At 39.6% G+C, this 16,348-nt stretch overlaps 2 protein-coding genes across 7 annotated transcripts in view; one reads left to right on the top strand and one right to left on the bottom strand.

Moving 5' to 3' along the window:
- The window catches only part of nfkbiz (nuclear factor of kappa light polypeptide gene enhancer in B-cells inhibitor, zeta), a 692,084-nt gene extending 683,757 nt beyond the window's left edge, over positions 1-8,327 (bottom strand). For all 3 annotated transcript variants that reach the window (XM_013272189.3, XM_019351994.2, XM_019351995.2), the window contains exon 1: positions 8,101-8,327. The gene's annotated coding sequence lies outside the window, so the exon portion shown is untranslated. The remainder of the gene's footprint in view (positions 1-8,100) is intronic.
- A 2,196-nt stretch (positions 8,328-10,523) lies between these two features.
- On the top strand, positions 10,524-14,078 carry LOC109196995 (uncharacterized). Of its 4 annotated transcripts, XM_019351836.2 has the most exons (3): positions 10,524-13,124; positions 13,366-13,409; positions 13,833-14,078. In XM_019351836.2, the coding sequence occupies exon 1, from the start codon at positions 10,526-10,528 to the stop codon at positions 13,118-13,120; it is 2,595 nt and encodes an 864-aa protein (XP_019207381.2). In that variant the 5' UTR covers positions 10,524-10,525; the 3' UTR covers positions 13,121-13,124; positions 13,366-13,409; positions 13,833-14,078. The 4 variants fall into 4 exon arrangements, 2 of the variants coding, with proteins under 2 accessions (XP_019207381.2, XP_019207380.2); XR_002058329.2 differs by having other exon boundaries at positions 10,524-13,409; positions 13,540-14,078; XR_002058328.2 differs by having other exon boundaries at positions 10,524-13,855; positions 14,002-14,034.
- The last annotated feature ends 2,270 nt before the right edge of the window (positions 14,079-16,348 follow it).

Genomic DNA, 16,348 nt, shown 5'->3' with positions numbered 1-16,348 from the left:
TAGCACAAATACTATAAAATGCAGAAAAGTATGATTTAGCACAAATGCTGTATTTAGCACAAATACTGAAAAGCAGCAGAAATGCTATGACTTAGCACAATAATAATAACTTAAATAGAAAAATTGGAAAAGCAAAATGAACAGCTGAAAAAATGCTGAACATTCTAAGGGTCCCTCAAATGTAATTGTTAAATGAAAAAAAAAATCAGCAAAAAAAAGTATAACAGTCACACAATCAAAAATATGGACACATATGGAAACACACATGCACAGAGAGACACACAGGATCAAATTCAGTCAACCAGTCTAAATATATTGAATTTAAATCATACAATAAGATGCTCCATAAAAACTCTCTCGCCCTCTCTTTTTCTCTCTCTCTGTCACACACACATACACACACACACACACACACACACACACACACACAACACACACACACACTAGCAGCAGCAGCAGCCAAACAGCCTGGGAGCTGCTGAATTTGAATCCACCAATCCGAGAGGCTGTGTACTTTTTCCCGCAAACAGGTGCACCTGTTTTTACACACATGCAGCACAGAGACAGGATTTGTGCTGTCTATTCTTCATAGTGAGGATTCCCCTCAAACAAATGGCTATAATTTCCTAACCGTAGGGCTAGAACGGTCATTCTTGCACCGTTTTGTTCAGAAGAGATGGGGGGATCTTAAAGTGTTGACAATTTATCTTGAAAATATGAATTAGTGAAGATATTTGACTTCTAATGCACCATAACTGAGTAGAGGCAAAGCGAAAACTGCCTTGACTTGCCCTCAAACAATGCTTTCTAACTCTAAATCTATTTTGAGTATCGATATCATTCTTTCAGTGTAAGAGACAGCAGGCTTTGGTGAACAGTCATGGAAATTTTCAGGTCTGTGTGGAAATCCATCAAAAAAGATATGACGAGAGAAAAAAGTGCCTCATTTCCAGAGTTTGAAATCTGAAGAAATCTGAGCGAGGGATGAACTTCCTACCTCAAACAAATCCAATTCATGGCCAAATGGTAATAGGTGAGAAAGAAATCTTGAATTGTGAGCGTCAGGAGTGTCTGAAGATATATTGGCACAAGCCTCATGTCTAACTTTGCTGCGTTGAGATATGACGATTTGAAAATGCCTCTCATTAGAGAAATCCAGTGGTGATTTTGAACAAGCTCTCCATTGACTTTCTATGCAGTTTTCAGACTTTGTGTTGGTGTGAGGAGATTTGCCAAAATTCTATTATACAGAAATACTGTAATCAGCACATATACTGTAACATTTTAGAAATTCCTCCACTTAGTAGTAATACTATAACATAACACAAATGTTATGTTGAGTTGAGCGGCTGGTACTCTGGTGCAGTCAGCACAATCTGGAGCTGAACACTCTTAAAAACTGTAGAGATGACAGTGGACTTCAGGAGACATCCCTCAACTCTGCCCCCTCATCATATCAGACAGCCCTGTGTCGACTGTGGAGATCTTCAAGTTGCTGGGTACCACCATCTCCCAGGACCTGAAGTGGGAGACAACATCAACTCCATCCTCAAAAAGACCCAGCAGAGGATGTACTTCCTGAGACAACTGGGGAAGTACAGTCTTCCACAGGAGCTGCTGATCCAGTTCTACACTGCAGTCATTGAGTCTGTCCTGTGCTCCTCCATCACAGTCTGTATGGTGCAGCCACTAAACAGGACAGGTGCAGACTGCAGCGGACTGTACGGGCAGCAGAAAGGATCATCGGCGCCCCCCTGCCCTCCATCCAGGATCTGTACCTCTCAAGAACCAGGAAACGGGCAGGGAAAATCATCACAGACCCCTCACACCTGGACACAGACTTTTGATCTGCTGCCCTCTGGCAGACGGTACAGAAGCCTGCAGACCAGGACCACCCGACACAGGAACAGTTTCTTTCCCCTCGCCATCTCCTTCTAAACAGTTGAACTGTCACACTGCTCCCACTGCCAGACTGCAACTGCACCTTATGTACATTCTGTAGTATTCATTCCACCTCATTTCATTCTGTATTTTATGTATATACGTTTAGATTAGTTATTTATAGTTGGTTTACACAGCTTTGTGTATGTATGTGTATGCATGTGTAATGTATATATAGATACGTGTGTGTGTGGGTGCGTGTGTGTGTGTGTGTGTGTGAGAGATTTACATTGCTGTGCTCGAGAGCCACCATCTACCAGAACCAAATTCCTTGTATTTGTCTGCACATATACTTGGCCAATAAACACGATTCTGATGATTTGGCACAAAAACCATGATTTGGCAAAAATACTATGATTTAGCAGAAATACTATGATTGAGCAGAAGTACTAAGATGTAGTAAAAGTACTTTGATTTAACAGAAATACAATTATGGAGGAGTAATACTTTAAAATGGGAGAAATATTGATACACACACACATTCACAGAGCCTAAAGGGAAGAGTATTTGCCATGGAGTGTTACGAAGAATCTGAGGTCCATATTAGAAAAGCTGGTAAAAGTTTTCAGAATTGTAATAAATGATGAATATGAATTAGTGGTCTGTGATAGTGTATTAATTTGTAGGGGAAAAAAACATGCTGTCCAAGGTGGAGTTGAACCCACGACCTTTGGGTTGCAGATCTGTGTCATTACCAGCTGCGCCACTGGGAAGGACAGTGAGCTCTTGGGAAACAGGGTGATGAGCAGTCAGAATCAGATCGCGGTGAGAGGCAAAGAGCGCCGTTTTTTGGAGTTACAAAACGTCGTGTAACTCAAAAACTAGGTGGACTAGAAGCATAATTCTTGTACTGGGTGAATCAGCGGACTTTGGTGTACTTTGACTGCGATTTTCATTGCTCTTTGTACATCCGTCGCTGAGATATGACGAGAGAAGAAACGGCAGACCTCAGATATGATGGCTGGCTGGGAAGCTGGCAGAAATATATAGTAATAGTGTGATTAAGCATAAATACTACATTTAGCAGAAATACTGTATTAAGCACAAATCCTATAAAAAGCAGAAATACTATATTAAGCACAAATCCTATAAAAAGCAGAAATACTATATTAAGCAATATAAATATCTATAAAATGGTATAAAAAGCAAAAATACTTTAATATGATTTGGTAGAAAAACTATAATTAATCAGAAATACTATATTTAGCACAAATCTTATAAAATAGCAGAAATAGTATGATTCAGCACAATAGTAATAACTTAAACAGAAAAATTGGAAAAGCAAAATGGACAGCTGAAAAAATGCTGAACATGCTAAGGGTCCTTCAAATGTACTTGTTAAATGAAAAAAAACTCAGCAAAAAACGTGTAACAGTCACACAATCACAAATATGGAAACATATGGAAACACACATGCACAGAGAGACACACACAGGATCAAATTCAGTCAACCAGTCTAAATATATTGAATTTAAATCATACAATAAGATGCTCCCATAAAAACTCTGTCTCGCCCTCTCTTTCTCTCTCTCTGTCACACACACACACACACACACACACACACACACACACACACACACACAGGGAGAGAGGAGCAACTTGCTAGGTCATTCAAGCAGCCTGGGAGCTGCTAAATTTGAATCCACCAATCAGAGAGGCTGTGTACTTTTTCCCGCCAAAACAGGTGCACGCAGCACAGAGAGACACAGGATTTTTGCAGTCTATTTCTCATAATGACGACTCCCCTCAAACAAATGACCATAATTTCCCAACCGTAGGGGCTAGAACGGTCATTCTTACACCGTTTTGTTCAGAAGAGATGGGGGAATCTTAAAGTGTTGACAATTTATCATTAAAATATGAATTATTGAAGATATTTGACTTGGAATGCACCATAACTGAGGAGAGGCGAAGCAAAAACTGCCTGACTTGCCCTCAAACAAAGCTTTGTAACTCTAAATCTATTTGGAGTATCGATATCATTCTTTCACCGTAAGAGACAGCAGGCTTTGGTGAACAGTCATGGAAATTTTCAGGTCTCTCTGGAAATCCATCAAAAAGATATGACGAGAGAAAAAAGTGCCTCATTTCCAGAGTTTGAAATCTGAAGAAATCGGAGCGAGGGACGAATTTCCTACCCTCAAACAAACCCAATTCATGGCCAAATGGTAATAGGTGAGAAAGAATTTCTTGAATTGTGAGCGTCAGGAGTGTCTGAAGATATATTGGCACAAGCCTCATGTCTTAACTTCGCTGCGTTCAGGAGATATGACGATTTGAAAATGCCTCTCATTAGAGAAATCCAGCGGTGATTTTGAACAAGCTCTCCATTGACTTTCTATGCAGAGTTTCCAGACTTTGTGTTGGTCTGAGGAGATTTGCCAAAATTCTATTATACAGAAATACTGTAATCAGCACATATACTGTAACATGACAGAAATTCCTCCACTCAGTAGTAATAGTATAACATAACACAAATATCATGATTTGGCACAAAAACCATGATTTGGCAAAATACTATGATTGAGCAGAAGTACTAAGATGTAGTAAAAGTACTTTGATTTAACAGAAATACAATTATGGAGGAGTAATACTTTAAAATGGGAGAAATATTGATACACACACACATACACAGAGCCTAAAGGGAACAGTATTTGTGCCATGGAGTGTTAACAAGAATCTGAGGTCCATATTAGAAAAGCTGCTAAAATCATAAAAGTTTGCAGAATTTTAATAAATGATGAATATGAATTAGTGGTCTGTGATAGTGTAGTAAATTGTAGGTAAAAAAACATGTTGACCAAGGTGGAATTGAACCCACGACCTTTGGGTTGTAGACCTGTGTCATTACAAACTGTGCCACAGGGAAACAGAAGGAGTGCCTGGAAAACAGGGTGATGAGCAGTCAGAATTAGATCGCGGTGAGAGGCAAAGAGTGCCGTTTTTTGGAGTTACAAAACGTCATGTAACTCAAAAACTAGATGGACTAGAACCATAATTCTTATACTGGGTGAATCAGCGGACTTTGGTGTACTTTGACTGTGATTTGCATTGCTCTTTGTACATCTGTCGCTGAGATATGACGAGAGAAGAAAGGGCAGACCTCAGATATGATTGGCTGGCTGGGAAGCCGTGCAGGCCCTGATACGTAAATTTGAATGTCTCAGTCCTCACAGAGGACCTGGCAAAAATATATAGAAATAGTATGATTAAGCATAAATACTACATTTAGCAGAAATAGTATAAAAAGCAAAAATACTATATTAAGCACAAATCCTATAAAAAGCAGAAATACTATATTAAGCAATATAAATATCGTATAAAAATCCTAAAAAAAAGCAAAAATACTGTACTATGATTTGGTAGAAAAACTATAATTAATCAGAAATACTATATTTGGCAGAAATACTATATTTAGCACAAATCCTATAAAAGAGCAGAAATAATATGATTTAGCACAATAGTAATAACTTAAACAGAAAAATTGGAAAAGCAAAATGGACAGCTGAAAAAATGCTGAACATGCTAAGGATCCTTCAAATGTCATTGTTAAATGAAAAAAAATCAGCAAAAAAAAGTATAACAGTCACACAATCACAAATATGGACACATGAAAACACACATGCACAGAGAGACACACACACACGATCCAATTCAGTCAACCAGTCTAAATATATTGAATTTGAATCTTACAATGAGATCATCCCATAAAAAGGCTTTCGCTTTCTCTCTCTCTCTCTCTCTCTGTCACACAAACACACACACACACACACACACACACACAAGATCCAATTCAGTAAACCATTCTAAATATATTGAATTTGAATCTTACAATGAGATCATCCCATAAAAAGGCTTTCTCTCTCTCTCTCTCTCTCTGTCACACACACACACACACACACACACACACACACACACACACAAGATCCAATTCAGTCAACCAGTCTAAATATATTGAATTTGAATCTTACAATGAGATCATCCCATAAAAAGGCTCTCTCTCTCTCTCTCTCTCTCTCTGTCACACACACACACACACACACACACACACACACACACACACACACACACACACACACACACACACAAGATCCAATTCAGTCAACCAGTCTAAATATATTGAATTTGAATCTTACAATGAGATCATCCCATAAAAAGGCTCTCTCTCTCTCTCTCTCTCTCTCTCTCTCTCTCGCTCTCTGTCACACACACACACACACACACACAGACACACACACACACACACACACACACACAGACACACACACAGAGAGAAGTAAGTTTCTAGCTCAGTCAAGCAGCCTGGGAGCTGCTGAATTTGAATCCACCAATCAGAGAGCCTGTGCACTTTTTCCCGCCAAAACAGGTGCACGCAGCACAGAGAGACACAGGATTTTTGCAGTCTATTTCTCATAATGACGACTCCCCTCAAACAAATGACCATAATTTCCTAACCGTAGGGGCTAGAACGGTCATTCTTACACCGTTTTGTTCAGAAGAGATGGGGGAATCTTAAAGTGTTGACAATTTATCATTAAAATATGAATTATTAAAGATATTTGACTTGGAATGCACCATAACTGAGTAGAGCAAAGAAAAAACTGCCTTGACTTGCCCTCAAACAATGCTTTCTAACTCTAAATCTATTTGGAGTATCAATATCATTCTTTCACCGTAAGAGACAGCAGGCTTTGGTGAACAGTCATGGAAATTTTCAGGTCTTTGTGGAAATCCATGAAAAAGATATGACGAGAGAAAAAAGTGGTTCATTTCCAGAGTTTGAAATCTGAAGAAATCTGAGCGAAGGACGAATTTCCTACCCTCAAACAAGTCTAACTCATTTCAGAACGGTAATAGGTGAGAAAGAAATTCTTGAATTGTGAGCGTCAGGAGTGTCTGAAGATATACTGGGACAAGCCTTATGTTTTAACTTCGCTTCGTTAAGGAGTTATGACGATTCGAAAATGCCTCTCATTACAGAAATCAAGCGGTGATTTTGAACAAACTCTCCATTGACTTTCTATGGAGAGTTTTCCGACTTTGTGTTGGTCTGAGGAGATTTGCCAAAATTCTATAAATCCCACAACAATGATAGTGACATTTTCTGAAAGCCAGCAAAAATACCTACGTTTTGATGTATAATTTGTGGGAGTTGAGTGAAAATTAATCAAGTAGCAAGAAGTTGTTCGGACATGAAGAGAAAATTGCCAAAGGTACAGTGGCTCACTTAGAACCAACTGCATAGCAACCATAACAACGCATGTATTTTGTGAAAAATCACAATTTTGCAACTCAAAACTTAAAGAGGGATAGGATGAAAATGGTAACAGATATGAAAAAGCTGAATCATTAATGAATAGCCCAATAATTTTAGAACATTTTAAAGTTTGAATGGTTGTTCTACGTGAAAGTAGGAAAAAGTAGTTAAGTTTCAAAAACAAGCAAAATTTAGCAGAATTGCAGAAGTTTCCCATTCATTTCAATGGGACAAATTAAAGGAAAAAAGTGGAATATTTTAAAAAGTATAATAGTAATAAACACCAAAAGATATAGCGATCATTAGCAGAAATAGCAGAATAGTTTAAAATTCGAACGGTGAAAATCGGCTGAAAATTGTGGAAGTAGTTAAGTGCCAAAAAAAGTGAAAAAGTGGCAACTAGAATAATAATAATAAAGTATAAAGAATAAAGAGAAACAGGAACTCAATAGTGTGGATGCTTAAAGCATCCACACAATAAAGAATAAAGAGAAACAGGAACTCAATAGTGTGGATGCATAAAGCATCCACACAATAATAATAATAAAGAATAAAGAGAAACAGGAACTCAATAGTGTGGATGCCTCCAGCATCCACACAATAAAGTACATTAAAGTATTAAAGTAAGAAAAAGGCTTTAAAAGCAGTTGGATTGAAGCCCATTTCAGAAACATAAAAGATTAGCGGCGATCAGTTTATATGCAAATGAACTTTACAGTTTGAATACATAAGCAAACTTATGAACAATACCACCTTTTAACTCCACTCAGTCCCAAACGCAGCAAATTTGAACTATGTACTCTTCAATTAAAGCAGATTATTGTTAAATATGTCCTGTTATTAATCTCCAAAGTCTGTACTACATTAAACAGAAAACTTCCTCTTAGCTTCCAGAGGTTTACCTGTCAAGTTGTGCGCATCTGCAGGATCAAGACCTGTGCTTTGTTACTGAACACCTGCATATAACTGAAAGCTCAAGCTCTGGATGACTTTAATTTGTTGTTGGCGCAAACCACTCCCCTGTAACAGCCCTCGTTTGTTGGGATTTCCCCTCCGGGAGAGGAAGACAGGTTGTGCTAGACGTTAAAAAAAACAGATCCTGCGTGGGCGTTATGAAATGCGTGATGGGGAGAACGGGATGGCAGAAGGATAACGTCCTTATTCTGAAACAAAGAATAGACAGACAGATTTTTACTACAAATTTCTGCTCAGCTTTTTAACATATATTTTTTAAAATCTGCCTTTTTGTTGGTTCTTTGCCTGCGTCAGCTACACTTGATCTGATCCACTTCAAATTTGGCAACTTTGAAGAGGATGAGATGACTTGTTTAGATGAGCATTTGTCATATTTAGATAAAAGTTTTTGATTGTTTCCCATGTGGTGACTGTGCTCAACTCCACTCTGTGTGCAGAGTATATCTCACCTCTAAGTTTAACCATCGCCAACAGGTACTGAACTTACCCAAAATGAGTCCTTTAATCCCAAAGCCAACTCAAACATGCCTTTGAAGGAATGTGGAAAAAACGAGAGCCTGCCAAAAAAAATGCCACCTATGCCTGCACTTGTAGGTTTTATTGTTTTTACTAGGCTAGGTTGCTGAGGTACGCAGGCTGGAAGAATTGTGTAAGGCTCATTTGTTGATTCATGTTGACAAAACAGCGCATCTTGAATGACCCAGGCCCCATAAAAGGTCTTTCACTTCCTGGTCAGTCTGTGCAAGTTGTTAATAGCTTTAAGTATCTGGGAACATATATTGATGACAAGATAAATCTTATGGTTAATGCTGATTCCATTTACAAGAAAGCTAATCAGAGATCAGGGTGTTAAGAGGCTTTGGCGTTAGCCACAATGTTTTGGAAAGAGTTTATGTCAGCTTGATTGAAAGTGTCCTTATGTTCAATATCTCAGTGCGGTAATCAGGGGCAAACTGAACAGGATTGTAAGAATTTGAGGAAAAAAAATTGATAAGCTCTTGTTGCTGTCCGTTAATTAATGCCCTCAGGACGACGTGATTGCACGCCTCTAGCTAGCAAAAGGAGTAGGAAGGGATCGTTTGTGCCAAAAACAATTAGTAAGCTGAGTAATAAGATGCTGTGATGTATTTCTATAGTTGTATTGAAGTTTTATATATATATAAAGGTGTATGAATATAGGCTGATAAGTAAACAGTAATGTTTTGATGAATTGACTGATTTTTGACTTCAATTGAAGACATTTTTTGGTTTTTTAAAAATCATTTATACTAGTCTGTTATTTTTTGTTGCTGTTGCTATTGTTTTTGTTTTTACATCTGTCTGCTGATTCAGTTTAGGTTCTACCTTGTGCATAGCTGGACTGGCCATCGGGCATACCGGGCATTTGCCCGGTGGGCCGCTGGCGATTTTTTGTTTTTATGGGCCGATGGATATATTTATTTATTTAAATTTTTTTAGGAAGGGTATATATAATGAAAGGTGTTGGATTGGCCAATTGGTCATGATTGACTCTGGGCTGGACCAATTACAGCCGAGGAGGTCGGATGCACCCTCCCCTTGTTTAGCAATCTTATAGACGAACTAAAGAAAATGGAGAACAAAAAAAGGAAAGGAGGTGCAGAAAAAATTAGGGCCAAAAGGAAACAAGCCCTTCAGGCAGACGCTGCCAAATGTGTAAAAATAACTGAATTGTTTGGTGGTAGCTATGGCAGAGCTTCCACAGATTTAGCAACATCAGCAAGTGGTGGAGGCCAGCAGGTGGATGAGGGAAGGGGGAGGCAAGAGGAGGAGAGACCTGAGACGGCCGCCGGTCCCAGTGGCAGAGGAACTGAACTTCAGGTAAGAAGTTATGACCTGCTGTCTATCTGTGTCAGATATAAACCAAGTTTAGTTGTAGTTTGTTTTCGTTGTGCTGACTTTTTACAGTCGCTTAGAATAACTTGTACTGCGTACTAGCTAGCATAACGGAGTTTATATACTGCTGGGCGGGTAATGTGATATTACTGATAGTAAATTTTATTTTATGCTTAAGGTTAGTTTGTCAAACCCCTCAAAATCTTAACAAATTGTGCCAATCGTTACATGTTGCACCAGGCTGATTTATCATCAAAAGTGGAGAAGTCTGTGACAGAGGAGACAGAAGAGCAGGAGAGAGAGATGGAGCAAGAGAGAGAAATAAAAGACCAGGAGAGAGAGATGGAGCAAGAGAGAGAGATGGAAGAGCAGGAGAGAGAGATGGAGCAAGAGAGAGAGATGGAAGAGCAGGAGAGAGAGATGGAGCAAGAGAGAGAGATGGAAGAGCAGGAGAGAGAGATGGAGCAAGAGAGAGAAATAAAAGAGCAGCAGAGAGAGATGGAGCAAGAGAAAGAGACGGAGCAGCAGGGACATACAGAAGAGCAGGAGAGAGAGATGGAGCAAGAGAAAGAGACGGAGCAGCAGGGACATACAGAAGAGCAGCAGAGAGAGATGGAGCAAGAGAAAGAGACGGAGCAGCAGGGACATACAGAAGAGCAGGAGAGAGAGATGGAGCAAGAGAGAGAAATAAAAGAGCAGGAGAGAGAGAGCCAGGGCATCGATTACTTTGCTCGCCCTGAACCTGCCATATTACAGGCCTTCTTAGATTACCACCCACAGCAGAACAGTACAAGTGCAGTTGTGATGAGGGTGTTCAGCTGTAAAGATGGCACCAACAGGAAGTGGCTTACTTATTGCAAAGAACGCCATTTATTGTTCTGCTTTGTGTGTCTGGCATTTGCAAGGCGGACTGACACCAGCACATTTATAACAGGCATGAGTGACTGGCGACATATACATCTGCGCACAGAGGAGCATGAAAAGAGCACTACACACCAGACCTGTGCTGAAGCTTTTTTCTTAAGGTGCTCAAAAGGCAACATCAGGAGCTTGTTTGGTGGCAGTCAGTTGTCAGCTCACAGAGCACAAGTGAAAAAGAGACGGCAAGTTTTAGAGCGTATAGTGGATGTGATCAAAGTACTTGGGAAGAGGGGACTCAGCTATAGGCATGTAGAGAATGAGGCTGCATACACTTTAGGTGATAACACCATCGATCATGGTAACTTTCTGGAACTGATTGTGTTATTAGGCAAGTATGATATGTGCCTTGGAGAACATTTGAATGACTGCATTGAAAAAAGCAAGAAGTTGCATCAGACCAGTGGATCAAGAGGTAGAGGATCTCTCATCACCCTACTCTCCAAAACAACTGTCAACTCAGTGATTGATGCACTTGGCCATCTCCTTCAAGAGAGCATTGCCAGTGATGTCCAGAAAGCTGGGATGTTTTCTGTTCAGCTAGACACAACCCAAGACATCACAGGTTATGATCAGTGTTCAGTAATCATCAGGTATGTTACTGAGGCTGTGCAGGAGAGGCTTGTCTCCATAGTGAGGTGCGAAGCATCCACGGGGCAGTACTTTGTAAACTTGCTTTCCGGAGTTTTAGAGCATCTGAATCTAGACAAGGCCATGTGCATTGGGAATGCAACAGATGGTGCTTCAAATATGCAGGGCCAGTACAAAGGCTTTTCAGCACTTATGACTGCCCAGTCTCCAACTCATGTGCATGTGTGGTGCTATGCACACATACTTAATCTTGTGATTGCTGACACAACACAAAGTGTCATTGAAAGTGGATCACTCTTTAATTTACTTAATGACATAGCTGTGTTCATCAAGGAGTCCTATCACAGGGTTAATCTGTGGGAGAAACAAACCCAAGAGACAAGACACAGACGCCTCAGTCCAATAGGTGAGACACGGTGGTGGGCCAAGCATGATGCCCTCCAAAAAATCTTTGGACATTTTGGAAAACCAGATGATGGCCTCTTCGTTGATGTAGTGCTGACGCTGGAAGCCATTGAAAAGAGGGAAAAAGAAAAGCCAGCTGTTCGTGCCAAAGCACGAGGCTTTAAAGAGTGTCTCTTGAAGCATGAAACTGTGTTAACAGCACAGATATTTCTTAGAGTGTTTGAGCAAACAACTCCTCTGTCGAAGTACCTCCAGTCAAAGGGGATGGACATTCTCTCTGCACATCATATGGTGACTGCCACACAAGATGGCCTCAAAAGTATCGCCAGGGACTTTCCAACTGTGAAGACAGCTGCAGACACATTTGTGAAACAGACAAATCAAAAACTAGAGGAGAGGGAGAACAACACAGACATGGAAGTGGAAGCTGAACTACCTGAAAAGAGAGCCAAAAAGAGAAAAGGCATGGCCGGAGAGATACCTGAAGATGAGTTGCAAGTCAATGCTGAGAAATCATATGAGGTGAAAGTGCACAATGTCATCCTGGACACAGTTATTGAAGCAATCCACAGACGATTTGTCATACATGGCCCTCTTCTTGCCGATTTGGCATGGTTGGATCCCAGGAGGTTTAGCCAGGTCAGAACAGTTTCTCTACCAAGTAATGCATTTCAAAACCTCAGCACCCGTCTACTTAAATTTGACAGCAGGGCTACAGTTAATAACCTTCAGTCAGAACTGAAACGTTTTGCTGAACAGTGGGAAAGGCTTAGGACCTCACATGTAGATGACTACATGACCAGAACAGCAAAGGACAGATCTGAAGAATGGGACGAAGAAAGTGAAATTGTGACCAAAAGCTGTGGTTCTTGCAAAAATTGCCCACTGTGCTGCTATCAAATACTCAGGCGGTTCAACATGCTGTCTGATGCCTATCGTCTCCTTGGGCTGGCATACAAGTACCTGCTGACCCTCTCCCTCACTCAGGTTGCCTGTGAAAGAACATTCTCTACACTCAAGTTCATTAAAAGCAGACTCCGAAGCAGCCTGTCTGCAAACAAGCTGGAGATGTTTATGCTGATGGCCACTGAAAAGGACATTCTCATGTCATTGGACTCTGACATGGTCATTGACAGGGTAGCTGAGAAGAGTGACCTGCTGAGAAAGCTCCTTTTGTAACCTGGTGAGGTGAAATAAAAATGAGCAAAACATTCCTAATTATGTATTGTTAATATTAAATTCAGCTTTATTGTTATTGCCCAAATGAATATGTTTAGTATCTACCTTCACTTCAAACAAGTCAAGTGCTTGGTAAATGCTTAGAATTTGTCCATCTTAATAGATAGAATAAATATGAGATTGGAGTATTAGGCATTTATAAACATATATTCTTACAGTCTTAATCTGTCATTGTTTCATTTCAGATGCTGTCAGTCATTTAAGGAGGACTGAAGTGTGTTCATTTTAAGTAAGTACTATATGGAATATGATTCAACCATTTTTCTAAAGTAAGCATACCAGTACTGTCATCGTCTGAAAAAATCTATTAAGTGCAATTCTTTCTCAACCTTCACTGTTTGTCCTTTCACTTCTTAAAGGTTTCCATGCCTTAAGATATGTTCAGTGTTGCTGCTGTGGAAGTGTTGTAGGTGACCTTTTATTGATGAGTGAATAGTCTTTGGAGTTACAATTCAATCATAATCTGTCCTTTATAGATTTTAATATTCATCTAATCTTTATTCCTTTCTGTCCTGTTTGTCAGGGTCTAATCATACATTGTTTGTTTGTTTAAGAGGTTCTTGAGACCATTCAACTTTTTAAGTTCATCAACGTAAGTCCATCAATTGCCATTCACTGTTCTTTGTCCTTTCATTTGTGTCCTGTTTTTCAGGGTCCCATATAATTTCTTCAGAAGTAAGTACTGTATATGATGCCAGTATTTTGCCATATGTTCTGTACTGTATTAGTACTGTATGTAAAATGCCATCAAAAACTCAATTAAGTGTTATTCTTATTCTTCTTTCTCGCCTTTCTTTCTCCGTCTACTTTCATATTTAAAGGTTGCTGTGTTTAAAAAATATATTGTGCTACCATGCTGTTTTGTATTGTTTTGGTAAATAAATAGTTTATGAAAATATCACTAAATCTGTCATTTATTAATTTTAATTAATAATATTATTAATTAATGGTCATGTCTCACCTCTAGTGTTCTTGGTCTTAATTTAAGATTTCTACTATGTGTTGTAGTCTTTTTGTCTTTTTGTTTCCGCTATGTACTGTTTAAAATCCAGAATAGGGAGGATGGTGTAGGTTGAGGTTTATTAGATTGATACATATATACCAACAAGGCAGTGTACATCAAAGCAGTTGTTTTCATGCAAAGGCTTTATGGTTTTTCCTATAGCGATTGACAGATCACATGACTTTCACGCATTGCATGCCGGGAACTGGCAAAACAATCTAAGTACCGCATCAAGTGCAAGCATTTGCAGCACCGCAAAACGTTCATTCTCCGGTTCCAATACCTTCTTGGTTTTTCTTTGCTGCACAAAAAAGGAATGTACAAAACTAAGGAGAACAATGCCGGTCCGTACAAAGACAGACTCGACGAAAAGGCAAAGAAAAGTTACGAGGAAAAAATCAAAGGAGTGAAAGGATTAGACCCTTACAAGCACACAGAGTGGACAAAAGACGTTAGCGTGCTGCCCAACTTTCACCACGCTCAGATTTATAATTATACGGTTCTTGGAGTGAGTGCATACACTCATGAAGTTTTTAGTAACTTCAGGTCACTGCAACAAGTCCAGGTACAGTTTACCGACGGATGGGTACAGGACCTTGAAATGCACCGTGTAGAATGAAAGACCATGGTACAAACAAAGGTAAGTTTACCAGTCTCACAAATCGTCGTCATAAATACACATTCGTTAACCGTTTATTAATATAACCTTTGAGCTCAACGGTAATTAATTAGTAGTGGAAATAATTTCTGGTACGCATTACAGAAATGTAGCAGTGACAATAATATTGTATGTTGTAATCGCACTGGACAATTAGTGATACAAAACAACTGTTTTATCCTGTAAATAAAAGTATATGTTTTTGTCAATGTACCGTGGTAAAAACAGAAGCGAAACGCAATATTCTGTCAGGACAATTCACTATTTATGCACAATAAATAAAGGAGCATAGCGCGACAATTTCTGTTCAGCGCCAGACTTGCTTGTAACCTATATCACCGATTATGTTAAGAAAAATGACGTATTAACTACTACAAAACACTGACCTTTGTGGGAATACTTGGAGCAGACTAACATGTGAGCTGGAGTGTTCTGGGACGTTATATTTGGTGTATCCAGACTATCGGCTCTTACTTCGGAAACATGGCTTAAAAAATTTCTCTTCAACGACGTAATCCGATAAAAAAAAAACGATCTCTTTACCCGTCGGCTTCGAATGGCTGTCATGCGACCGGCTATTGCAGTTAATAATACAACAGCTTCTTGCCATTTTTTGTGTTTCTTTTTATCGCTGTGTAACTGAGTTCAATTGAATGCCTGCGTGCGCTAGTACCTCTTGCCTCAAGTTCCCAGAATCCTTTGCGGTTTTACCCCTGAATGACGTCACATTTTCAATCTCTATCCTGGTGGGCCGGTCTCTAGTCAAAATGCCCGGGCCGATTTTTTGTCCCAGTCCAGCCCTGACCTTGTGTACCACACTGTGCTTTCACATGGATTAGATGGATCCATGCTTCAACATTGTTTACACCCTAGCATCTGAATGTTGCAGCAGAAAATGACTCATCATACCAAGCGTTTTGGTGTGGTCTTCCGCTGCTGTAGCTCATCTGCTTCAAGGTTTAACACTTGCTAGTTGCTTACTGAATATTTTTTTCAGACAATTCTCTGTAAACTCTCGATGATTGTGCCACATTCAGTCACTTAAATTTACTCTATTGTGATTTTCGGTTTGAACTTCAACTTGTCATCTCGACCATGTATACATGTGTAAATGCATTGAGTTGCTGCCATGAGATCGACTGGTTAGATATCGGTGTTAAAGAGCAGTTGAACGGGTTTGCCTAGCAAAGTGACTGGGTTGTATGTGTGTTACATAAATTAATTTTGAATGCTTGCTCCAGACACGCACTTGTATTGTGAACAGTTATCTAGAAAGCTGCAACCCGCAGCAGGCTCATTCTGCACAGCCACAGTCCTCACTGTTGTCCTCCTTGTCCAACAGTGAATCAATGATCATCTCGATGTGAGCTGTTTAGCCTATTTATGTTTTGCAGCTACAAACTCCACATTAGTGGTTGGAAGTTATACATTACTTGTTTTAAGCAGGGCAACAATAGTGTAACTAAGGAAATGAATGCCTTTTCTCGCTGGCTAGTCAGATTTCATT

Source organism: Oreochromis niloticus, linkage group LG23, assembly GCF_001858045.2.
Source record: "Oreochromis niloticus isolate F11D_XX linkage group LG23, O_niloticus_UMD_NMBU, whole genome shotgun sequence".
NCBI classification, from domain to species: Eukaryota; Metazoa; Chordata; class Actinopteri; order Cichliformes; family Cichlidae; genus Oreochromis; species Oreochromis niloticus.
The sequence above is the reverse complement of the archived record's forward strand: the minus strand, read 5'-3'. Positions and strand labels throughout refer to the sequence as shown.